The following is a 23,633-nucleotide window of genomic DNA, read 5'->3' as shown; positions in this document are numbered from 1 at the left end:
AATGGGGCTTTGCCCCGATTTCAATCGATTCAAGCTGCTGCCTGCTTGACTGAGCCATACAAACATGTCTGTGAGCTGATGAATACAATTCTATTCAACGCATTGGAGAAAACACGGACCTGTGCATTTATTGTTAAAAGCATGGGAGACGCATAAAGTTCGCGTTTCAGTCTCATCACGCTGTGGGCTCTGGCTTCATGTCTGCACTATGACGTCGACACAGAGACTTCCCTGACTCTCTTTGGACTGGCCGAGGGGTACGGAAAGTCTGGGAGCCCATGAGAACTCTTGAGCACGGCCTTTGGGTGCACAGCAAATGTTCGCCAATGGAGCCTTAACCGAAATGCGCACGGTGGAGGAGGATGCTGTTCCGGGCGAGGGGAACACGGCGAACGTGCCCAGCAAGGCGCCGCAGGCGGAGCCGGATATGCTGCTAAACCTTAGTGTTGTGCTGCCGTACATGGCATACCGCAAGCGCATCCGCTAGTGAGTGCTCTGACGTGCGAGCTATGGGGAGTTGCCAGACGCAGCTGCTGACGGTGGCCCCTGGCGCTGCCCTAGGGTGTGTCAGCTTGTGTGCGTGTCAACGGTTGTCCATGTGCTGAAACGCCACGCCGTGCACTGCGCTGCAGTTTCACGGGCGAGTACAAGGCGAGCAACCCCTACCGCATGGCCTTCCTGCTTTTGATCTTACTGTTCCTGTGGAGCCTGCAGTCTTTCTTCCTGCAGCAAACCGATCAAGAACTCAATTTTGGCGTAATTGTGAGAGTCGGCTTGCGCTAGCACTAAACGAGGGAGGCTTGCGACTGAACAACGGCTAAGCATGTGGTCGGACCTCGTTGTGCACCGCATAGCAGTGCCTGGAGGTGGAATGGCGGATGCATCCTGCTCCACCTTACATTCCCACACTGCCAGTCCCTCAGCGGCACCACTCGCCTGTTACGTTGCTCTCCCTTACCCCTACCCCTGCCACTGCCCCTTCCCCCTACCCCTGCCGCTGTCGCCGTCGCTGCTGTCACCAGCTGTCGCTGTCTTACAGCATGCCTGAGGGCACGGCTTTGGGCGGCGGCGCGGTGGCGCTCAACGCCATCAACTACGGCCTGATGATCGTATGCCTGGTGCTGGTGTCGGTGCACGTCACCACGTTCGAATCGCCGTTTATAACGGTGAGGGGCCGTGCTGCAGGCTTGGCTGCTGCACCGGGGGTACTGTTGATGCCCTGGGTCTTTCGCTACCGGTCGACTGGTGCCGGTGGCAGAGCGCACATGGCAAGGGTCGGCCAGCGATAGCGGTAGTCCAGCTGTCAAGCAGTCAAGCTGTTAGTGTCAATGCCGCCCAGCACACATTCCATCTGCCGATCCTTCACCGACCTATGCCCTGATGCTGCAATGAGTGCTTCCGCCGTATACATGCGCGCAGATGATGGGACTGGTGGCAATAGTTCTGTTCCTGGTCGTGTTGGGCCGGCGGCTGGATTTCTCACAGAACCACTCGGGCGATATAGAGGCCAGCAGCACAGACGAGGCCAACGCGTACTCGCTGACACAGGACGTGATCATGCAGGTCAGTCAGTTACACGTGTAGGTCTATGTGTGTGTGGGGGGGGGGCAAGCTGCGCATGCGTGCGTGTGCGTGTGTATGTGTGTGTGTGTGTGTGTCTGTGTGTGACTACGGTTTCCACGGTTATTCTGCCAGATCACGTGTGTGTGTGTGTGTGTGTGTTAAAGAGCAGTGTGTGTGTGTGTGTGTGCGTGCATTTGTGTGCGCATCCGGCACCCGCCACGCGCACAGGACTGTGCAGAATGGCCCGTGCATGCCGTGGCATCTTTTGCGGCGCACCGTCGTCTCCGCATTTGCTGTCCTCAGCAAGCCCGACGCCCGCACGTGCTCACACTTACTCTTCATTGTCTCTTTTCCTCCTCTCCTCTCCTCCTGTCGCCCTCCTCTCGTCCTCCTCAACCCCTCCCCCTCTCCTCCCCGCCACCCGCCTAGGCATTCGTGTACCTCTCCCTCCTACACATGCTGGGTTCCGCCATCATCCGCCGCCTGGTGCCCTGGCTGGTGCGCCGCAACAGCATTCTGGCCTGCGCCGGCATCCTGGACCGCCGCGATCTAGTCGACCCCGCCACTGCTACAGCCCTCATTGCGCTGCCGCCCGGCTACAGCCTCTCGCCGGAGCGCCGCCTGGTGGCGTGCTACCTGCGATACATGGAGCCATGGTGCGTGGGAGCTTGGCGCTTTCGGCTTGAGGCTTTCGGCTTGGGGCTTTGGGCTTGGGGCTTGGCGCTTGGGGCTTGGCGCTTGGGGCTGGCGGTTGAGAGCTGCTCCAGTGTGCCAAGGAGGGGCTTTGGGGGCTGACGTGTTGTGCATGTGAGCAGTGAACAGGAGGGAACAGCGGCCACGGGCGCAACATATCTCCTCGGGACTTCAGCGCACCCGGGTTCGCTGCTGCCTCTGTCCTGCTCCCCCGCTCTGCCCCGTAGGTACATGTGGTGGCTGCCGATAGTGGGCCGCGAGACCATCACGTTCGTGGGGGAGGTGGACGGGTCTGGCCACCCCAGCGGCTACGGCGAGTGGCGCGACTCCGCCTGGCACGGCGAGCACCTGACCGGCTTCTGGCACGCCGGCAAGCCCGCGGGTCCCTTCCGCAGCCGTGAGACCGGCTCCGCCAGCAGCCTGGTGAACCTGCGGTAAGCGATTGGTGGGGCGGTAGAGCGGGTTAGACGAGTACGTGGTTGCTTGAACGCGTGCGGTGTTTTCGTGCGCGCGTTGGTGGGCGCCGTTGGCTCTGTCACTCGTGTCGGTTATTTGTGTCAAGGGCTTGGGCTGCCGGAGGGAGAAGGCGTGCGCAGGTTGCAGACGGTTCGCTTGGAGGTCGTGACAACGTGAAGGACTGAGTATAGCACAACTGATGACCGATCACTGCAACACCAATTTGCAGAGTTGCCTACTTTCGCAATCGCGGCGAGGCCATCGGGCGCGCGGCGTGCTTGCCCAAGCTCACGCCGCTGCAGGTAGGGTCGGCCACCTTCTGCAGGGTGCATTGCGGCAGCAACTACAGGGGTTGATGGGGTGTTGCCGGGGTGGTGCCGGTAGGAGTGGCGCTCTCAACCAACATGCAGGACTCGCCGGTTTCTCCTGCTCATCCCGAGAGATACACGTGTGAATACGCAACACATACGCCCTTGACCCTGGAGCCAACATGGTTTCTCGCCTCTTGACCACATCACAGTTCGGCATCGTGGCGTGCGAGGTGACTACTAGTGGCGTGTGGTTCAAGTCGCTGCCGCGCCTGCGCGAGCTGCTGCCGCCCATCGACATCGCGGAGGGGCTGGAGGCGGAGCGCGAGGCCGCGGAGGCGGAGGGGCGCCTACCGGCGGCCGCCGCTACCGCAGCCGCGGCGGCAGCGCGCGCCACATCGCGCTGGCGCTGGTGGCCCTGGCGCGGCCGGGGCAAGGGTGGGGCGAGCGGCGAGCGCGTGGCTGGGCATGGGAACGGGCCGTCGGACGACCCTCAGCAATGTGCGGTCGCCATGCTTGGTCCGGAGGTGGTGGCAGCTGCGGGCGGCGCGGCGGCGGCCGCCGCACGGAGCCCAGCAAGCTCAAAGCCGCCACGGCTTCAAACGCAGCAAACGCGCGATGCAGCGTGGCTTGAGGATGCCAAGTCCACTTTGGCCACGCCAGGGGGGAAGCACGGCGTGCGGCTGCGGTCCGCGCTTGCAGCGCCCTCGTACGCTGCTGCCGCGACCACGCTTGATGCACTGGAGCTGGCGCGGGGACCCTTGGGATGGGGAGCAGTGGCGAGCAACCGCGCCGGCGGGGGCGGCAGTAGCGCAGCCGACACGGGTCTGCCTGCAACACTGAAGCCGCTGCCGCGCTACAGCCTCCGCAAGTCCACCACGTCGGGCCTGAGCGAGGGGCCAGCTCGCGCGGCACGCGGCGGCTCGGTGGCTGTAGCAGTTGCCCCGGTGGCTGTAGCAGTTGCCCCGGTGGCGGTAGCAGTGGCCCCGGTGGCGGTAGCAGTTGCCCCCCTCCCCGAGGCGCCCGCCGCTGGAGCCGGCAACACCGCCAGTGCCGATGCCAGCGCCGGTGCCGCAAGTGCAAGTACCGCACTTGATGATGCACCGTGCTGCGGTGATGCGCTGGTTGCTCGTGTACCCCTCTCCCAATCGCTCGCCGCCATCGACAAGCTTCAGGCGCAACTGCCCCAGAGCAGCGGCCTTGCCAGGGTCGTGGAGAGCGTTGGAAACGCATTCCTGACGGTGACAGCTGCGGCGCAAACGGCGACCGCGGCAGCGGCGACAGCAGCCACTGCGGCGCTGACGCCGCCGCCCCCGCCTGCTCCACCGCCGGCTATGGCGCCAATGGCAGCACTCGAGGCAGCAGAGCAGGCGCTACTTGCACCCACGCTCATGAACCCAGCCGGTGGCGCAACCACCGCAACCTGCGATGCCGCCCCTGCCGGCACTGGTGGTGAGGCGGCGGCAGAGACTGGGGCAGAGGCGGTGGCAGGGGCGGAGACACTGCAGGGCAACTTCGCCGCCACGCACACCAGCGCTGCGGGGAACTGCGCTCCTGCACACACAGAAGCCTTGGTAGCAGATGTAGGAGTTGCCGGGCCGGCAACCGCAGCCGCAGCCGGTAGCGTGGCGCCGCCAGGGCCGGCAGGTACGGCGCCGCCCGTGACAGCGCCCGCGGCAGCTTGGGGGCCGGGCGCGGCGCCACGCGTGCAGCGCCTGCCGCGGCTAGTCAGCATGCTCATGCCAATGCAGCCGGCGCCCACCACCTCCGTTGCGTCGGCGCGCCGTCAGAACGGCCGCGCCGCCGCCGCCACCGCCGCCCTGATCGGCCTTCGCGCGCAGCAGGCGCTGGTGACGGGCTCAAAGCAGCTGACCAGTGTGGCGACAGCGGCTGCGGCGGCGGCACTCAATGTCGGCCGCCGCTCCGGCATCGCGGCCAGGCAGGCGCCCGGAGACGTTGAAGGGGGCCGTACGGATGAGGACTATGGCGATGAGGGCGATGTGTTTGGGCAACACGCGGGCACTGACGGCGGGCGGCTTGAGACCGCGCCGTCCAGCGGCAGCCGCAAGGATGCCTCGAATCGCTCCAATGCGTCATCCAACCGGTCCGCTCGCGGCCCCAGTCGCACTGGCGGGCTGACTCGCCCACTGGCCGCCTCCTCAGCGTCAGGGTCTTCTGCTGCCGGCTTCCATGGCGCTGCCGAGACGCCGGGCAGCAGAGCGTCGGCGGGGCCCGGGCCCGGGCCTGTGGAGCGGCGTGCTCTTGCGTCCTTCATTCGCACCACGAAGCCCGTCGTGCCTGGCAGTGGCGGCGGCAGCCCCGCGGCCCGCCCTAGTGGTGACGCCAGTAGCGGGGTTGCCAGGGAGAATGGCGATGTCAGCCGCCGTGGCGGCGCCAGCACAAGTGGCGCACAGGGCGGAAGCCAGGCGCCTTCAGGCGCTGCTGCAGCTATAGGAGTCGCCCCGCGCGCTGCCGCCAGCACCGCAGGTGCAGCTACTTCCAACACGCCTGCTGCGCCCCACGCGCAGCCCGCAGCCGCCGCAGCCACCCTGAAGACATTCCCACTGATGCCGCCGCCGCCGCCACCGCTCAGGGCACACGTGGAGCCGCCGCAACCGCAGCAAGCCGCCACCACTGGCGGCGGCTCACCTAGCGAATGGGACCCTCCAGCGCCATCGGACTGGCGCCTCTCCAACGTGCTCTCGCCACCCGACTTTCCTGGTCGGGTGGCACTCCCGCTCGTCTCGCATGCCTCTGCGGAGCACACCTCGGGCAACTTGCCGGGGCTGGACCCCCTCGACCCGAACGCGCTGCCGCCCACCCTTCCTCCCACATCGGTGGACGCCGCCGGGGGTGGTGCTGCGGGTGCTTGTGTTGGCCGCGGCGGCGACCTGTCGCGGCCACCCGAGGCGTTCCTGTTCGTGCACGGGCTGGGCGTGGACCTGCACAAGGCGCTGCGGCACTACGCACAGGTAGCATTGGGGGATTGACGACTGTGGGCACGATGGGGGGCTGCAGTTTGGGGGGGGGGTTGTAAATACCAGCCCAAACTAAACCAAAACCAACGAAAACGGGAGTGCAGGCAGAGGCGTTAGTTGCGAGCGATAATACTTATGGGATGTGGGCCGAGGCGTCGCGGAGTAGCAGGGCGAGCGGCGCTGGCGATAAGTGTCGCCGCCCGGGCTCGGTGACGCGCACAACAGCACAAGACAGGCACGCGGACGCGACAAGCAAAACCCACGACTTACCTGGCGACCAGGAAAGCAGCCCCGACGCCAGGCCGGGAGCGTCGGGCCAGGAGCACGACATGTGGGGCAAGGCAAAAATCGGAAGGGCAGGGCACAGTGAAAGGGCCGAGGCGTGTCGGCAGTAGGATAAAGAAGGGATAACAAAGGGGGGAGGGGCTGTGTGAGCAATGGCGGGCAGGTAGCATGCGAGTGAGCTGCGTGATGCGGCGGCCGCGTCGAGTGTGTGGGGCGGCGGCACAAGAGGAGCGGGGGTTGCGGCGGGAATGCTACGCAGCGATGGATTATATGCTTGCAGATTCCATGCACTGCGTCGTGCGACAGTTTGTAGGCGGCTGCTCCGCCGCTGTTTATAGGGAAGGGGGGTACCTGCAAGCAAGGAAATGCGAGCTTCGTGCGGGGTTGGGAGGGTCAGCCCGAACCGCCGCAAGGGCGGGCACCGTCGTTTGGCCACGCCGAGATAGATGGTAGCAGGGACGAATGCGTAGGTGCTGACAGAAGGAAACGCTACTTCAACTGGCATGGCGGCCCTTGCCGCACATGGCCCCATGCCACCACCGCACAAACACACACGCATTCGCCCCCTCGGGGCTCACCATGCACCCTCCGAGCCCACGAATCCCTTGTTTCCGGCTATTCACTATGCTTGTGCAGAAACCATCAGCTGCACCGCCTGCCCATAACGTCTGTGTGCCCTGCAGATGATGGCGCTGCTGAAGTTCCCGCCGCACATCTCGCCAATGCTCTTCGCATGGCCGTCATCCATCGCAGTAGGGTACTTTTTCGTAAGTGCTCGTAAAATATTACTTGCTATTCCCTATTGCACGTGCGGCCACATCTGCAGCGCCCCTGGCGTTTGGTGCCCCTGCTCCTTGCGTCGGTGGCCGTGTGCAGAACCTAGTCGCGAAGCCCTGCGCCCCTATCTCATCGGCTTGCTGCGCCCCTGGCGATGACCAGTGCGCGCGCACCTACTCTTCTGTCCTGTCACGCCGCCCTCCACGCAGGCGCGCTACAGGGCCGCCGAGCGCCCGGAGACGGGCTTGGCGCTGGCGTCCGCGGTGCGCGCTCTGGCGGCGGACGGCTTCGCCGGCCTTCATATCCTGGTGCACAGCATGGGCACACGCGTGCTCATGAACGCGCTACCCCACCTGGAAGCCATCCTGGCAGAGGAGGCGCAGCGCGGCGGCGCCGCAGCGACAGAGGCAGGGGCGGCGAGCGCGGCAAGGCCGGGCGGCGAGGGGGTGGGAGGAGGCGGGGGCGGCATGAAGCTGCTGACGGTGACCATCTGCAACCCGGACTATGGGCTGCGGCCGTTCGTGCGCGAGATGGGCTTCCGGCTGCGCGCGCTGTGCCCCATCGTCACCATATACGGCGACACGGCTGACGGCGCGCTAGGCCTGTCGGTGAGCAACAAGGGTCCATCTTGCGATTTCAAGGTTGAAGCACGCCTTCCAGGGCAGCAGGCAAACTTCGCGAAGCAAGCGCGCTTTGATTGCTTGCAGGCATGCAGTTCACAGCGATGCTTGTCGATGTCTGCATGTGCACCGGCTCCGGGCCCTATGCTTCCGGCTTCCCTACTGACAGGAAGTGGTCAACGCGATGGCTAGGCCGGTGATCCGCACCCGGCGCTGGATGCGCTACATGCTCGGACGCGGAAAGCGCGGCAGGCGGAGCCAGGCGCAGGGCGTGGGCGAGCAATGTCAGCCGGCGGGGCAGCCGGAGCAGGGCGGCGAGGCAGCCGCGTCTGGCGTGCCCGCGCAAGTGGTGGCCGGCACCGGCGCAGGCGCGGGCGCAGCCGCACATACAAAGGGCCGGACTGGCGGCCACCAGCAGAGTGTGAGCCCGGATGAGGTGCGGATAGACATGGCCACGGGCATGGCAGCAGCGATGCCAGCGCCTCCGGCGGCACCATGCCCGCCCGCGCCGGCTCCCTTCCCACCGCCGGCGCCGCCGCCGGCAGCGGCAGGCTCAGGCCCGTTGCCCCTCACCATTGCCAGCATGCCTCAAGCGCATGCAGCTTCCACACCGGCCTCGCCCAACACCTCGGGCTCGCTGCACAGGTCGCGGTACCTTGCTGTCCACAGCTTGCCGCGGCCACCACTGCCGACGGCAGATCCTGCTGCCGCCGGCCCGACTGTCTACGGCGGCGGCGGGGGCGACGCCGCGGCGGGCAGCAGCAGCGATGAGTCTTACGCATCCTTTGAGTCCGACTCGGAGGCCTCGTTTCCGCACCTACAACACGGCTGCAGCCAGCCATTGCAGCCCGAGGCCTCGCCACCGCGCGATGTGCTGGGAGCGACGGGGGCTGCAAGCACCGCGGCTGCACGGGCGATGGCGGCGGCAAGCCAATCGTACGGAGCCGGGTATGACGTAGAGGCGGCGGCGCCGGCTGCCGGGCATGGAGAGGGGCATGGGCAGGAGGAGGAGGAGGAAGAAGAGGAGGAGGGAGCGAAGGAGCTGGCGTGGTGGTGCGAGCGGGTGGTGCACTACCGCCGCCGCCTGCGCAAGCCCGTGTTGTACGGTTGGTTGGAGAAGAGCCTGGTGGGTGCCGGCGCGTGTGTCACAGGCGGGGGTGGGAGGGACTGCGCGATGGCTGTGCGACACTGACCCCTGTGTTCAAGGCCACTGCGCCTGGCCGATCCTGACCCACTTCATCAGGTGGTTCGTATGTACTTCCACTCACGTGCACCCACACACGTGTACAGCACGATGTCGCCCCTTTCTTGTGCTTTTCTAACACCCCATGCCATGCCTGTTCTCACGAACACATGCACCGGCACGTGTGGCACACGCATGCAGGGCAAGCGCGTGTACCAGATCACGGACCCGGTGACACGCGTGCCGCTGGACCTGGACGTGATCGACCTGTCCTTCCTGGCCTCCAACGTCAACGCCATGCGCCACACACACTTCGCGCTCAACCGCGAGGTGAGGCGCTGGCGCGAGGGGCCCCAGGGGGGCCGGGTGAAAGTTGCAGGTGTTGGATGTGCGGGACTCGGGCTGCGGTCACGTTGTGCTGTGCTGTGTGTGTGTGTGTGTGTGTGTGTGTGTGTGTGTATGTGTGTGTGCGTGTGCGTGTGTATGTGTGTGTATATATGGTTAGGCGCTGACCTTGGCTACCCAGTGGGTGACCAGGGTTGGTCATGCGAAATTACCGGCTCCGGTGCTTTGTCCGTAGTCGTGAAGGCCCCACGGTCACTCGACTGACCCCGGCCCGCCCCCCGCCTCACCCGCCCACCACCAGATGCTGGACGACCTGTACGACGTGGTGGTGCTGCGGCGGCGGGCGCGGGAGCGCATGTGGCGCCTGGAGCACATCACAGGTGGGCGTGGGCGTGGTGGGAGGACTGGATGGGTGGGTGGGTGGGTGGGTGGGTAGGCACATTACAAGCCAGAGCCCATACGAATGGAATAGTCTCAACGGCAGGGTGGGTGGAACGTGGCGTGGTTTTTCATCGGACGTGACAGCTGCGTGCATCGGACCGGGGGAGTGGCTGTGTGGCTGACGCTGTCTACATGCAAATTGAGGAGGGGAAGTCCGCACGCTGCACGCGCGCACACACGCGCACATACAACATACAACCGCACATACAAACATACATACAACATACCTTGCCTCTAGATACGTATGGCTATAGCAACTGGGTTACGCGTGTGGATTACGGTGGTGACTGGTATCCATTCTCTGGACTGCTGCCGATCCGCAGGCAACGTCTTCAGCATTGCGGTCTGCCCCTACTACATCAGCACCAAGAACCTGTGATGTGTTGCGGTATGCTACGTGGGGTGCGGCCTCGCGGCACCGTGAATGCGGCACCGTTTTGGGGGTGTGTGCGGTCCACGGCCGGGTCCGCGCAGAACGCGTGTGCTGGCGTGTTGGCCACGCGCGGCATGGCCTGTAGGAACGTGATGCAGGAGCGACACTATGGCTTGAAGTGCAGGTTGATGGAGACAGAAACTCCCAGCAGGTTGGCACGTGAATAGCCATGATATAAAAGCAAGGTGAAATGTGTTACATGTTCATGCATTCAGGCGTGACCGCAGCCTGACAGACTTAGACGTTTGTACCGCCAAGTGTGAGCTTCCAGATTGAATTGACCGTATCTGCGTGCTTTCTCCGTAGGAAACGGCGGGTAAAAACAACGTATACGGAGTGTTGATGTGATTTGATTTGGCGCCCAGTCCTTGATCACGTCTGCCCGCTGATGTAGTTGTCATGGGACGAGCGTGCAACTTGGCATGCTGTGTGCTGAGATTGCAACGCAGTCGCCCCCTGGGCAGTATAGATGTGATGGACGTGTGCTAAAAGCTCGTATTAAAGCCGTCATGAGCACGGGTTTAGGCGCTTATGCTAGCTTAGTAAAACGCGTGAGGCCTGTATGAGCAGTACGACGTGCGTGTGCCAACAGCCTCTAGTCGATGGAATCGTATTGGGTAAGCGCAAGGGGCAGAGGTTCTACAGTTGAATCTGCATATCAATGCAGGCGCGCACTCAATGAAGTGCACATGTCCACATGAGCAAGTGACCGCTTGAGCGGCCTGACCGGAGAAGCAGAGACAGAGGAGGAGGTTGTGTGCACCGGGTCGCCAGAAAGTGCTGGTTACGAAATGGCATGCCGATATTCCTGGGCTTAACGCCCAGACCTGCAACCTTCTCGGTATCTGACGTTGTTGGCAGGAAGTCTGGTACCTTGTAAGATAACAGCAAGCCTGCAAACAGTCCACGGGGAGCGGTCGGGGCTATCAGGGCCAGGGCTGGGCCTGGAATGGGGTTCAGCAGAAGCATCCCTCCCGCAACTTCGTAGCCACATCTGGAGTTTTCTACGCAAACAACATCAAACCAATGTACTCCATGCCTGGCTAGGTTCGCCCGCGAAAGAAATATCCGCCGTGTACAGGCTTGCCTCGGCAAGACGTCCCTTTTGCAATTAGCGATGCAAAAGCATGCCTAAATATTGCATGTAGCTCCATAGTTGCTATGATGCGGCGGAACGGCTCACCGGGGAGTGCACCTTTGTCGGGAGAGTTGCGCGAGCGAGGTGCCATGCCTTGAGCTTTGGGATACAACGATTTGACCATGGATGTACAGCCTGCGGACTCTCAATCGGCTGAGGGTGGAGCGAAGGGGAGCTGTGGAAATCCGGCGGGAACCGCTCGTAAGTCGTTGAAGCTGCTGCGCCGTGCTGCGCGACCTCTCAGACCGTGACACGCGCACCTCCTTACCCTCTGTGGCCCCCGCCTTCTCTTACACCTCTCACGCCAAATGCCAGTTGCACCTACATCTGCACCTTCAGCTCCTCCTACGGCTGCGCCTTCAGCTGCAGCCCCGGCGGTGGACTTCGCCAATGTGAGCTCCCTGGCGCTGCTCCGCCGCCACCGCAAGAACAAATTCGCAATCCCGCGGCAGGCACCGGTGCCAGAGGCGGCTGCGTTGTCGCCTGCCAACACTGTCAGCACCGGTGCCGCCGCAGGTGCGGCTGGGTCGCCAATGGAGCCATCGGCGGGCCAACAGTCAGAGCCACGTGACCAGCCCACGCAGCAGCCCCAGCAGCAGCTGCTGGTCAGAATTACTGACGTGGGCGCGGCGGTTGGAGCTGCGGCGGATGCAGGCACACCGCGGGCAGGCGTAGTAGGGGGCGGTCATGCGCTGGGGTCAGACACCGCCCCGGCTGCTGCAAATGTTGGCGCCGCCGCGAGCGGTGGCACAGCTGGTGCCGAGGCTGGCTCGCAGCCGGTGCCAGCCGCGGTCGCAGCTACAGCCCCTCCTGCGGCGGCTCCCGAGGCCGCGACTGCCGCTGTGCATGCGAGCGGCTGCGGGCTCCAACCTGCGCCGGGGCCTAAGCAACCGGCTGCGTCTGCATTCGCAGTCTCGCCGCTGTCCCTGCAAGCCGTGCTGCTGGCCGCGATGGGGCCAGAAGTAGCACCGCCGCCCGCCGGCAGCACTGCGGTGGAGGTCCTGCCTTCTGCCGCGCCGCCACAGGTGGCAGCTGCGGTTGCGACTGCACCCAGCCCCGCAGCTACAGCGCCCACAGCTGCGCCGCAGGCACAGCAGGCATTGGTGGAGGCTGACATGGCGGATGCTGGAGGGGAGCCCGCTGCGGCGACTGCACCCGCCGCGGGGACCGACACTGCAGCGGCGCCAAGTGCCACCGGAGCGGCACCTGCAGACGCAGCAGAAGCCACCCAGGCGGGGGCAGCAACCCAACCGGCGGTGGGGACAGCCGCAGCCGCAGCCGCGACAGCCCCCCAGCCAGCGACTGCAGGCCAACCGCCGCATGACGGGAACCAGCTGGACGCCCTGCGTGCGGGCCACTGCGTCCGGGCCTTTACCATTCACTTCACAGTCACCGTCTTGCCGTCGCGCGACCCTGCCGCGCCGCGTCGCAAGCTGCTGGCCCTGAAGCCGGCAGACCTGCGCGCCGCGGGCCTCGCCTGCGTCGCCGAGCTGGGGCCGGTGCTGGACAGCGGCGCGGGCGCCGGAGCTCAAGACATGGTGCCTGTGTCGGACGGCGACGGGGCCGGCGCGGTGCTCTTCACGGTCCTCGGCTTGAGCGCTGCGGACACACTGCGACCGCTGCAAGAGGTCACGGGCGGCGGCGGCGCCGCCGCCGCCGCAGGTGCCCCGGCCGGGGCGGCAGCGGCCGGCAGGGGCGCGGGCGGCAAGGCGAAGGGCAAGGGCAAGGACGCGGCGTGGCGCATCCGCCTGAACGGCCCCTCGAGGTGGCTGACGGCGGACGGCGGCGTTCTGGACCCGACCACGCCCGAGGTGGCAGGCCTGCAACTCATCCGGGAGCCTGTGGAGGGCGTGCCGCGGGGCCGATACACACTGCTGCGAGCCAACGGCAGCTGCGCCTCCGGGCCTGCGGACCCGCCCAGGCCGGCGCGGCCGTACGAGATTGTCGCACTGCTCAGGCCCGCTGGCGAGGAGGCGGACGCAGCAGCGGCGGGCGCGGGCGCGGGCGGCAGCGCCGGCGTTTGCGTGCATGCGGGCGCGGTAGCAGGGGCTGCTGGGCTCGGAGGCGCAGAGCAAGGCAGCCGGCACCCGGCGTTGGGATTTGGCGCGGCGCCGGCGGCGCCGCCGCCGCTGGCGGAGCTGTCGGGCCTTGCACAGGTTGGCAGCAGCGGCAACGTTGGTGGGCTGGGCGGCTTGGGCGGCGGTGGCGGCGGGGCCCGCTCAGTCGCTGCGCCTGGGAGCGCGGGTGGTGGCGGCGACCGCTACAGTGGCGAGACCGTGGGCGCTGTGTCCACCACCAGCGGAGGGCGGGGCCCGACTTCGGCGGCTCCTGGCGACGCGGGCGCAGGGGCGCAGGGGTCTCGGTCGTCTCGAGACGGCGGGCAGGAGGAGGGCGAGGAGGCCTCGGGCTCGCAGTGGGAGCGGCAGCAGGGCCGTGTACCTGGCGGGGCTGTCGTGGCGGCGGCGGCGCCTGCAGCCGAGGGCGCGTCGCCGGCCCTACGGAAGCCCACTCTGGAAAAGGTCCAGGTCGCGGCGAGGCCGTCACCCTCAGACTCGAAGGGAGCTGAAGCGGGCACAGCCGCTGCCCGCGCCGCCGTGCCGCGTAGGCCGCCGCCGCCGCCGCAGACGACCCCAGACTCATCTGAAGAGCCCGCCATTCGCTCGGAGCCGGCGCCGCTCCAGCTTCAAGCCACGCCGCAGGGGCCGGCCGGGTCGGTCAGCCCGACGCCTCGATCTCGGCCGCGGGCTCAGCCTCAGCCGCCGCCGCTCCTTATGGGTGGTGGCGGACGCGGCGGCGGCGCAGGAGCCAGTCTGGACAGGCACTGTAGCAAGCAGCTGGCGAACTCGGAGGTGGGCAGTGTCAAGGGCGGGCCCATCTGCTTTACGTCAGCCATGACTGGCGAGGACGGAGTCTTCCACGGGCTACACGCCGACAACGAGGAAGAGCCCTTCTGCGGGCCTGTGGTCCTGCACGACGGCGCAGGCGGCGGGAGCTGGGCGGTAGGTTTTGGCAGGGGTTGTAGGTTCAGCTGCAAGGAGGAATCGTGTGTGGGGAACCGGAAGTTTAAAGGCATCGCCACGGCATCGCACCGTGGCTCGAATACCACACGCGTGCTGCTTTTTCCGCGCGTTTTCCGCACCTGCTGCATGCCGCGTGGAATTGGCGCTGGCCGCTGGGGCCGTCTTCAGGCCGGTGCTTTGACGTCGCGCCAACGCTGCATTTGTGCACCAACACCCGCAGATGCGCGTGCGCGGCAACGGCAACAGCGCTCAGCGCCTGCACGACACCAAAGCCATGTTGGATCACTACAAGCCGACAGCCGGCGACGCACTCGTCTTTGCGCGCTGCCTGCACCCGCCCGCCCCCTGGGCCTCGACCGCCGCCGCCACCGCCGCCGCCGTGTCGCCGGCACAGGCGCATGAGAACGCCTCCGCAGCGGCGGCCCGGATGGCAGCTGACTGGAAAGTGCCGCCCGTGCACTTCACCGTGTGGTGCGTGCGTAAGGCTGACCTCGCCGCGGGCTGCGCCGCGCTCCTGCAACCCAGGGCGGACCAGCAGCAGCCCCTGCAGCCGCAGCGGCGGCCGCAGGCGCGGTCGCCGGCCGCAGTGCCGGATGCGGGGGAGGCGGATGCGCATATGGCGGCTGCGGAGGAGGACGAGCAGCAGCAGGAGGCGGAGCCGGGGGAGCAAGAGGGTCAAGGCGTCGACGGGATGGAGCGTGCGGAATCCAATCCAGCTGCTGGTGCTGGCCCTGCTGTGGGCAGTGTGCCGGCGCCTGGCGCGGTGGCTGGCGGATTCCCCACCTTCAACATTTCCTGCATGAAGGAGCTCACCAAAACCGACTGCGCTCAGTACGTAATGCTGTTTGACTGTGTACAAGGCTCAAGTCGGGCAAGAGCATGCATTACTCTAGGGCCTTGATGAGGAATGCCGATCTGTACATACCTAGGATAACGCATGTCCTTCACGCGTGCGGGCATGCTCTGATTTATAGGAAGGTCAAATTCCCTGTGGCGTGGCTGAAGGCGGGAGGAGTCATGGCGGGTACCACGAGGGGGCAGGTCTTGTGCCTACACGTGCGCGGTTCTGCCGAGTTCACGCAGGTACGTGCGGCGCACTTTGGCGAAGCGCTATGACTCCTGGGGTTAATACCCTCGAGCCGTGTGTACATGCTGACACGTGACAACTTGCGTGACCACACGCGCAACAAAACACTTTGCTAGGGCCTACGCTTAACGCTCCACCCGTCAGTAGCTCTTTCCGGCCCATGCGTAACGCACAGGCCAACGTGGGCCTCTCGGGCGCACTGGGCGTTCGTATCGGCAAGGCCCTGAAGGATGCATTGCGCATGGAGCGCGGGCGCGTGCTGGCGCTCGCGCCGTGCGGGGCGGACGGCCGGCCGCTGCAGCCCGGCGACGCACCGCTGACGCCGCGCCACGTCTGTCTGGAGGTCCTAGGCACCGGCACCGACGGGGCGGGACTACATGGCAGGTCCGGCCGAGCCGCTGGCAATGCCGGCGCGGCCGCTAGAGGGGCCGCGGGTGCGGTGACGGACGAGGATGAAGACGAGGATGAGGAGCCGGATGAGGATGAGGTCCTGCAGTCCGAGGATGAGGCCGTGTTGGACGGCGAAGATGAGGTGATCGTGGAGGCGCTGCCACAATCTGGGCGCCTCGCGGCGGCGGCGGCGGCGGCGGCGGCACAGCATGGCGGGGACAGGGCTGCGGCGGCGGTGGCGGCGGAGGCGGGTGCAGCCCTTCCGGCCTGCTGCAAGGTGCTGTCGAAAACCGACGCCGACGGGTAAGCGCATTAACATGAACCCCCACACTGGCAGGCATTGGCTGATAGCTTTCGGCACTCGGCTTGGGACGAAGCTCCTGGCAACTGCGGTCACTCAAGGGGTGGTGGTGCAAACATGCGCCGGCCCTTTCTGTGTTGTTATTTGCCGGCGCAGGTGCATCATCATCCCCAGGGCGTGGTGCTGTCGGGGCGGCGGGTTCGCCGGGCTGGGCATAGGCAGCTCAGTGGTCCTGCACATTGGGCGGACGAAGGAAACCTTTACGGTGAGCCGCGCCATTCCCTGCATGTCCAAGTCTGGAATCCAACGTCCCGCCCGCCACGCCTGTCACTTTGCTCTGCACCCTCACTGCCACCTGCTAGCGCTCTAATGCGCTCCGACGGCTCTCGCTGGCCCACCAACGCCCCGCCTTGTCTCCCCGCCTGCATTCCACAGCGTACATTACGCAGCGGCAGGACTAACCTGTACATGACGATTCCAGCTGACATGCGCAAGCGATTGGGCTTGGCGGTCGGCAAGGAGTTGGTCCTGGAAGCCTGCGACAATGCCGGACGGCCGCTGGCGGCGGGCGCGGTGCGGCTGGCCCCCCCGCACTACGCCGTGCGCTGCGTCTCGCGTCGGCCGGGGGGCGCGGCCGTAGCTGACGAGCAGTCGGGGCAGGAGCAGGGCGCGTATGAGGGCTTGGATGAGGGCGAGGAGGGCTCTGAGGACGATGAGCAGGAGGGGGAGCGTGCCGGGGCAGCAGCGGGAGGACTGGCGCGGCGGGGTGCCGTGGCGGTGGCACACGGGGCGCGTGGTGTGACGGATCCCGGGGTCGCGGCCGCAGCGCCGGCGGCGCCAGCCACCACCAGCCGGGAGGCCCCCAGCCCGCGGAGTGCCGACGGCGGGGCAGCCGCCAGGTCTGCCGGCAGCAAAGGCGAGGCCGCGGCCAAGGACGGCGCGCCGCCACGGGCGCGTGCGCCGCCGCCGGCTCCAGTGGCGCCTGCGCGCCCCAAGCCGAGCGTCTCGCCGCCGCCGCTGGCCCGCGACGTCGCAACAGGGCAGCAGCAGCAGCAGCAGCAGCAGCGGAAGTCGCCCCAGGAGCCCCAGCCGCTACAGCAGCCCGGCCTCGGCACCGCGGCGGCTGCCGGCGCGGCAGGCGCCGCCGCCTGCGTGCACGACCCGGACGGCTGGGTGCCGGCCGGCGCCGACCCCGCCAGCTTCACGCCGCCCGCCGCCGCTGATGCGCAGTGGGAGCAGGTCGCCGGCACCATCACGCTGGAGCAGATGCGCTGGAGGCGGCTGCTGCCTGGTGCCTCGGAGGCTGCGGGGGCCGGCGGCGGCGCGCCGCAGGCAGCAGCACGCGAGGTGCCCGCGGAAGATGCAGACGACGGGTCGCTGCGACTGTGCGGCGTCGTGTTTGCGGTCAGGCGGGACGGTGGCAATGCCGCGGCTGCCGCCTTCGCCCGCGCCGGGCGGGCGGACTGGCTACGACGCCACGCCGGCAATGAGCAGACGCCCGCAGTCGAGATCGTGCCGTTGCCTGGTGGAGGCAGCAGAAAGGGAGACAAAGGCCAGGGGCAGCAGGCGGCGCTGCCAGCGTCGGCGCAGCCGAGGCCTTGGCATGCTCTATTTCGGGGCGGCGAGGGCGGCGGCAGCAGCAGCGGCACCAGGACCGGGGTGCTTCAGCGCCGCCTTGCGAGCCTGCTGAATCTCAAGGTGCGCTCGAGCGTATTGTCCAGTCTGGAACACCGCACACGCCCCGAACGTGATCCCAAACAAGCCAGGACAATGTGTCCATATGGACGCTTGATTGACATTTGACCACTGCAAAAGGGTTCTGCAACGGAATGTTAGCAAACCTGGGCCGCCCTCGTTCTCCCACAACAGGACTTGTATGACGCCACCACGCCGCTGCCGCGCGGCCCCGTGACGCTACCCTGCGTGGTGGCGTGCCGCGACGCCCGGCGCGGCGGGCTGGGCGCGTGCGTGACCACGGAGGTCCGGAAGTTCCACCCCTTGGGTGTGATGCCTGGTTGGCTGCTGCAGGTGAGCGCGTGCGTAGCTTGACGTCCCGAGTATGGCAGTCAGAAGGCGGGTTCTTGAGCGTCGTCATGAAGCGGGCAGAGGTGGGATGTACGCAAGAAAGGTGGGATCTACGTAAGTCAAGGTGGGATCTACGTAAGTCAAGGTGGGATGTACGCAAGTAGTAAGGCATCTGCTCGCTCCATGTCGCGCGCACCCGCGACCTGTGCGGCCCCGCAGGGCACTGCGGGCGGCTCTGAGGACGCCTACAAGTTCGCTTACGTGGGCCACCCGCGCGCGGCGTCCAGCCACCGCCCAGCTCGCGGCGACCCCGCTCTGCTGCTGGAGCTGCGGCGGCGCGGCGAGACTGGAGAGGTGTGGCGCTTCCTGTCCCTGTCCTACCGCCTGCCCTACCCGCCGGAGCTGACGGAGACGCCGGGCGCGGCGGCTGCCGCCAAAGCAGCAGCAGCCGCGGCAGCGGACCTGGCAACAGCCGCTGCAGCAGCCGGAGCAGGCACAGGTATCGCGCCCCCGGACAGCGCCCACTGCATGCACTCGCAGCTGCCGGCGCCGCGGCAGCAGGAGTTCACGCTGTTCAGCATGGGGGCGGCACGCAGCGTGTTGGCGCTGGTGAACGACCCGGGGCAGCGGCGGCACGCGACGGATGACTTAGAGCTGCCGGAGCCTCCGGAGGAGGAGCGCCAGGCCAACTGCGTGGTGGGTGCGCGCGGGGATGGGAGCGGGCAGGCGGACGGGGCGGACGCGGTATTGCGTGACACGGCGGACTGGGACTGTCTTGCGGTAGCGCCCTGCGCTGCGGGCTGTTTTCATGCAGCTCCCAAACTCCGTGTGACCCGAAACCCGAGGCCATGCACGTTGCCCTTTCGAGCTTTCTTGAGGTAGGCCTTGGAACCGCCTCGCTCCTCCAATTGCTAGGTGGTGCCGGTTGCGGTGCGCGGCGTGGTGCTGCCGGTGCTGGTGGCCGTCCGCGACCTGCGGCCCGGCGAGCAGCTGCTCCTGGACCGAGGCGATGACTGGTGGGCGCCCGTGGCGGACGGGTGGGAGGTGGCCGAGAACGGCCTGCCGCAGGCGGCGGCGGCGGAGGAGGCGCTGGATGACGCGCAGGCCTCGCTGGCACGCCACGAGGCGCTGCTGCACCTGCCCGGGGAGGTGCAGGCCTTCCCGCTGCCCCAGGAGGCGGCGGCGTGGCATCAAGCCGCCCAGGGGGCTGCGGCAGGCGCAGCGGCAGCGGCTGCGGTGCAGGCGGGCAGTGCTGGTGGGGAGGCAGGAGTTGCAGCAGCGGTTCCGCTGCAGCCACCGCAGCTGCAGCAGGGTCTGCCGCCGCCGCAGCTGTCGCTGCCTCGCTCGCCGCAACATGGCGCCAGCCAGCGCGACGACGCAGGCGGCAGGGGCGCTGTCACGACGCCGAGCGGCACTGCCCCTGCGGCAACGCCCGACAACGGCGCAGCCCAACCGACACGGCCGCCGGCAGCCACCACGTCCACAGCTGACGCAACACCCGACAGGCGGCGTGCCGTCGACTCGACCGCAGCTGGCGGCGGCGACGGCCATTGCGACGCGGCCCGTGACCGCGATCGGGAGCGCAAGCGGGAGCGAGAGCGGGAGCGTAGCGACACCAGGGGCCGAGACCGCGGTCGGGACCGCGAGGGCGGCCGGCAGAAGCCGGAGCAAGAGCGCAGCCGGCGCCGGGATGAGGCGCAGGGCCTCAGCGCCGACAAGGAGCACGGCGACGGCCGCCCAAAGGACCGGGAGCGTGAGCGCGACCGGGACCGGGACCGGGACCGGGATCGGGATCGGGACCGGGACCGGGACCGGGATCGTGCCGTGAGTGGCGACAGGCAGCGCGGCATGGATGCCGACAAGGTGCGGCAGCAGCAGAAGGATAAGGACAGGGACAAAGAGCGGGGGAAAGAGAAGGAGCGCGATAGGGACAGGGAGAAGGAGAAGGAGAGGGAGAAGCGCAAGCAGCAAGAGCGTGCCGAGGGCAAAGATTCGCAGCAGTCGCTGCGTGGCAAGGAACGCGGAGCGGAACCCAGCAAGAGCGACCGGGCTGACGGCCATGGCAGCAGCGAGCCCTCAGCAGCAGCAGCAGCGGCGGCCACAGGACCAAGCCCGGCAGCGCCGACGATGGCGGCAGCAGCAGCAGCAGCAGCTCCGCAGCAGCTGCCGCCCTCCCCTCGCCCCGCATCTTTGGGTGCTTTTGGTCATAACACAGGCACGCCAAAAGCGGCGGACGCTGCGGCGGCGGCGGCAGCAGCGAAGCCTGCAGCGCGAGACCGCAGCCGGGACGGTGACCGCGATCGGGAACGTCAAGGGAAGCGCGACCGAGACCGGACAGATTCGGCTCGGCGGCAAGACAGCAGCAAGGAGCGGGAGCGCGACAAACAGGCGTCCCGTGATGCGGAAACGGGCCGCCAGCCACAGTCGCAGCAGCAGGCACTACCGCCGCCACCGCCGTTAGCGCAGGGCCAGCTGCAGCAGATGCAGATGCAGCAACAGCAGGAATCGCTGCGGCCGCTGTCTCCGTCGCTCCTCCCACCACACCTAGCGGGCGCAGCTGCTCCGACGGCTTCTAACACGCCGCGGTCTGTGCCTGACACGAACGAGCAACGGCAGGAATCCCGGCCGCGTGAAGAGCGCGGTGGAACCGACAGCCAAAGGCATCGCAGCAAGGCAGCAGGGCAGGTGGGGGCCGCCTTGCAGCCGGACGTGGGAGTGGGGAGCCCACAGGCTGCGCAGCAAGGCCAAACTGGCAAGGATAAGGCAGGAGGAATGCAGCACCAGCAGCAGGAGGGCCTAGATGCTTCAGGGACCATGCGGCGACGGTCCAGCACCGGGTGCACGCCAATCGTCTTGTCTCCGTCTGCGGTGCAAAGCATGTCGCCACCGCCGCAGCCGCAGCCGGCCGAGCAGCCGCTGGTGTCGCCGCCAGTGGCGGCACCACTACAGCCGCTAGAGCCGCAGCAGCCACAACCTCCGCTGTCGCCCCAACCGCAGCTGCAGCCCTCGCAACAGCCGCCTCTTCCGTCCCCACACGAGCAGCCACCAGGACAGGCCGGTTCGCTCTCCGCACTCTTGTCAGCAGCACTGCCGCTGCCGCAGGCCCAGGCTTTGGACAGGGAGCCAGCTGTGGAGCGCGAGCAAGGGCTGGGCGTGGAGCAGCAGCCGAACGATAAAAAGCGAGGGCGGGATGAGCAGCCGCAGGGCAACAGCAGCGACTATGACCAGCCGCAGGCCCACAGCTCGGGGCGCGAAAGGCCACGTGACGCTGACCGCAAGCGTGACCGCGACCGGTCTCGTGAGAAAAAGCGCACGGCGGAGCCGGGGCGCGAGCGAGACCGGCAGCGGGACCGGGACAAGGAGGGCGGCAGGGGCGGGGACCGGAAGCGCGGCCCCGAGCTGGAGCAGACGCGGGAGCGCGGCAGTGAGCGCGAGCATGACCAGCAACGCAAGCATGACGAGAAGGAGTCTACACGCGGCCGGGAGCAGGAGCGAGAGCGGGAGCGTGATAGCGACCGGGGGCAGAAGCGCCGGCGCGAGGGCGAGCAGGAGCGGCAGCATGACCTGGAGGGGCGAGCGCGCGGCGGCGGCAGCGGCAACGAGCCGAAGCCAGGGCCGGAGCCAAAGCGGGATCCGGGCCGCAGCAGCGGCAAGGCTTCAGACCGAGGCCGGGACCGAGGCCAGGGGCGCGAGCGGGACCCGGAGCCTGGCCCGCGGGGGCGCAGTCCTGGCCAGTCAGGAAGCCAGGCGCAGGATGGCGAGCGGGCAGCGGGGTCAAGCCCGGAGTCGGGCAAGCGCCGCCGCGCCGAAGCAGAGGGCGGCCGGTGTGCTGGCGGTGGCGGCGAGGGGGACGGGGCAGGCATGGCACCTGAGGCCCAAGCGGAAGCTCGCGGTGACGCGGTGGGTCCGGTAGGCTGGGTCGGGGGCTCCGTGTACCGGAGCAGCGCAGGCACATCAGACGTGGCCGCTGCAGCGACATCCGCGCAAGTGCGTGGCACGGCGGGTGGGAAGGGCGCCGCTGCGGCTGACGCGCCCGAGCCACACCAAGCCGGCGGCGCGGAGCCCTCCGCCGCGACTGCGGCTGAAGCATCGGGCGGCTGGGGCGACGGTGACGGTCATGGTGGTGCCGCGACCGCGACGGCTGAGTGGGAGGACCTCCGCACTCACTCGAGCACCGCAGGTGCATCAGCCACAGCCACAGCGGCAGCGGCAGCGGCAGCGGCACCAGCAGGCGGTGCGGCCGATGCCGTGCCACTCGCGGAGGAGGCCGCAGGTGCTCAGGGCCGAGAGGCACGGCGCGCGGCAGGCAGCGGGCCCGGCCGTGACGTGCCGGCCAAGGAGTCACCGGCATCAGCAGCAGCCGGCAGCGGCGCCGCCAACAGCAGGCTAGGCGGCGGCGGCGGTGATTGCAGCTCTGGGCGCTACGAGCCATTCAGGTAAACCGAAAGGGCTCCTTTGCTTGGTTATGTCTGGTTTGGGGATACCTTGTAATTCAGCTTACTTGGTCACGCGCCCATGCATGGCAGGCAACCGTGCCCATCCTTCCCAGCCCCGACCGTCTGCATGTCCCTTCACTGTTACCCACGTGGCTTCTGTCCAACACCCCCTCCCTACCCCTCCCCCTGCCCCCACCCCTGCCGCCACCCCTGCCCCTCCCTGCCGCCGTGCGACTGCTGCCGACCGCAGTGATCCGTACCGCCACCAGCTTCCGCCGCTGGACGAGGTAGTGGGCGGGCGGCTTCACTACCTTCCTGACATGGGGTGCGAGGAGCTAATTCTGCGGCGGATGAAAAGGATCCGGCTGCGAAGCAACATCTTCGACCCCGACTCGGAGCCGGGCGGGCCCGGGCCCAACCCCAACGCGCCCAGGAGCTTCATGGAGTGGCGCGCGGCGCGGCTGGCGGCGACGCCGTTGGGCTGGCGCTTCCCTGCCGGCAGCGCTCCGGCGGGCGGCAGCGGCAGCGCCCGCTAAGGCGGCGGCCTCGGCGGTGGCCCCAGCGGCGGCGGCGTGCACATGCTGCGGCGGCAGCTGGCAACGCGGGGCTGGGCGTTGGCGAGGGATTTGCGGGCGGCATGCCACCGCCGGTGCGGGGTCTGGGAATAGTTGTAACTTGTAAGATAAGTGCGCGTGTCCCATTACGGTACTGTATGGTATGTAAATTTCATGCGGGCAAGAATGCTGACGGCAGGGCAGTTGCTATGACTGGATGAAATTTGACAGTCCGTTGGGCGCTGGCGAGGGTGGTCTGTACCTGCTCTACGTTTGACGGTTGCCAGGGCGCGGGTTCCAGTCAAAGGCAGGCAGAGTGTTGCTATGCGGAGTGCGTGAGCGGAGGAACCACGATGATGCATCCGGTCACAGCATTAGAAATGGTCGGGAGAGCAATGCATCATTTCAATTGGATTGCAGGCTAACACGGCGAGAGCGCTGGCGAGAGCGGGCGCCCCAGTTGTCGGAGCGCGCCAAAAGAGACTACTATTTTGCGCGCGGCGATGCCGCTCAGGGCAACACGCGTGTATTTCGATTGCTGAACGATTACAGTGTAAGAACGCGCTGTTGCAATCACAGTTTGATCTGGTTGTGAAATTT

The 23,633-nt window shown here is 67.2% G+C and overlaps 2 protein-coding genes across 2 annotated transcripts; both read left to right on the top strand.

Moving 5' to 3' along the window:
- The first annotated feature begins 66 nt into the window (after positions 1-66).
- Positions 67-10,974, top strand: CHLRE_16g671937v5 (uncharacterized protein). Its single transcript, XM_043071178.1, has 14 exons — positions 67-486; positions 633-762; positions 1,023-1,166; positions 1,420-1,563; positions 1,993-2,219; positions 2,484-2,690; positions 2,942-3,014; positions 3,233-5,992; positions 6,967-7,050; positions 7,270-7,668; positions 7,850-8,806; positions 9,065-9,193; positions 9,510-9,588; positions 9,973-10,974. The coding sequence occupies exons 1-14, from the start codon at positions 344-346 to the stop codon at positions 10,026-10,028; spliced, it is 5,532 nt and encodes a 1,843-aa protein (XP_042916177.1). The 5' UTR covers positions 67-343; the 3' UTR covers positions 10,029-10,974.
- A 142-nt stretch (positions 10,975-11,116) lies between these two features.
- CHLRE_16g671825v5 (uncharacterized protein) lies at positions 11,117-23,602 on the top strand. Its single transcript, XM_043071176.1, has 10 exons — positions 11,117-14,219; positions 14,461-15,071; positions 15,215-15,323; positions 15,503-16,020; positions 16,175-16,283; positions 16,454-17,716; positions 17,888-18,046; positions 18,263-18,739; positions 18,959-22,479; positions 22,730-23,602. Exons 1-10 carry the CDS (start codon positions 11,529-11,531, stop codon positions 23,013-23,015), a joined length of 9,744 nt encoding a protein of 3,247 aa, XP_042916176.1. The 5' UTR covers positions 11,117-11,528; the 3' UTR covers positions 23,016-23,602.
- Positions 23,603-23,633: the final 31 nt, after the last annotated feature.

Source organism: Chlamydomonas reinhardtii, chromosome 16, assembly GCF_000002595.2.
Source record: "Chlamydomonas reinhardtii strain CC-503 cw92 mt+ chromosome 16, whole genome shotgun sequence".
Lineage (NCBI taxonomy): Eukaryota > Viridiplantae > Chlorophyta > Chlorophyceae > Chlamydomonadales > Chlamydomonadaceae > Chlamydomonas > Chlamydomonas reinhardtii.
This window is presented reverse-complemented; position numbering and strand designations above follow the sequence as displayed.

What these genes read in the sequence shown, in the direction of transcription:
- CHLRE_16g671825v5 (XM_043071176.1), top strand. Translation starts at nt 11,529, where the DNA reads ATGCCAGTTGCACCTACATCTGCACCTTCAGCTCCTCCTACGGCTGCG. An exon ending in GTTCTGCCGAGTTCACGCAG is followed by an intron (nt 15,324 to 15,502) that starts GTACGTGCGGCG and finishes CGTAACGCACAG; the next exon opens with GCCAACGTGGGCCTCTCGGG. An exon ending in TCGAAAACCGACGCCGACGG is followed by an intron (nt 16,021 to 16,174) that starts GTAAGCGCATTA and finishes TTGCCGGCGCAG; the next exon opens with GTGCATCATCATCCCCAGGG.
- CHLRE_16g671937v5 (XM_043071178.1), top strand. Translation starts at nt 344, where the DNA reads ATGCGCACGGTGGAGGAGGATGCTGTTCCGGGCGAGGGGAACACGGCG. An exon ending in TACCGCAAGCGCATCCGCTA is followed by an intron (nt 487 to 632) that starts GTGAGTGCTCTG and finishes ACTGCGCTGCAG; the next exon opens with TTTCACGGGCGAGTACAAGG. An exon ending in ACGGCGCGCTAGGCCTGTCG is followed by an intron (nt 7,669 to 7,849) that starts GTGAGCAACAAG and finishes CCCTACTGACAG; the next exon opens with GAAGTGGTCAACGCGATGGC.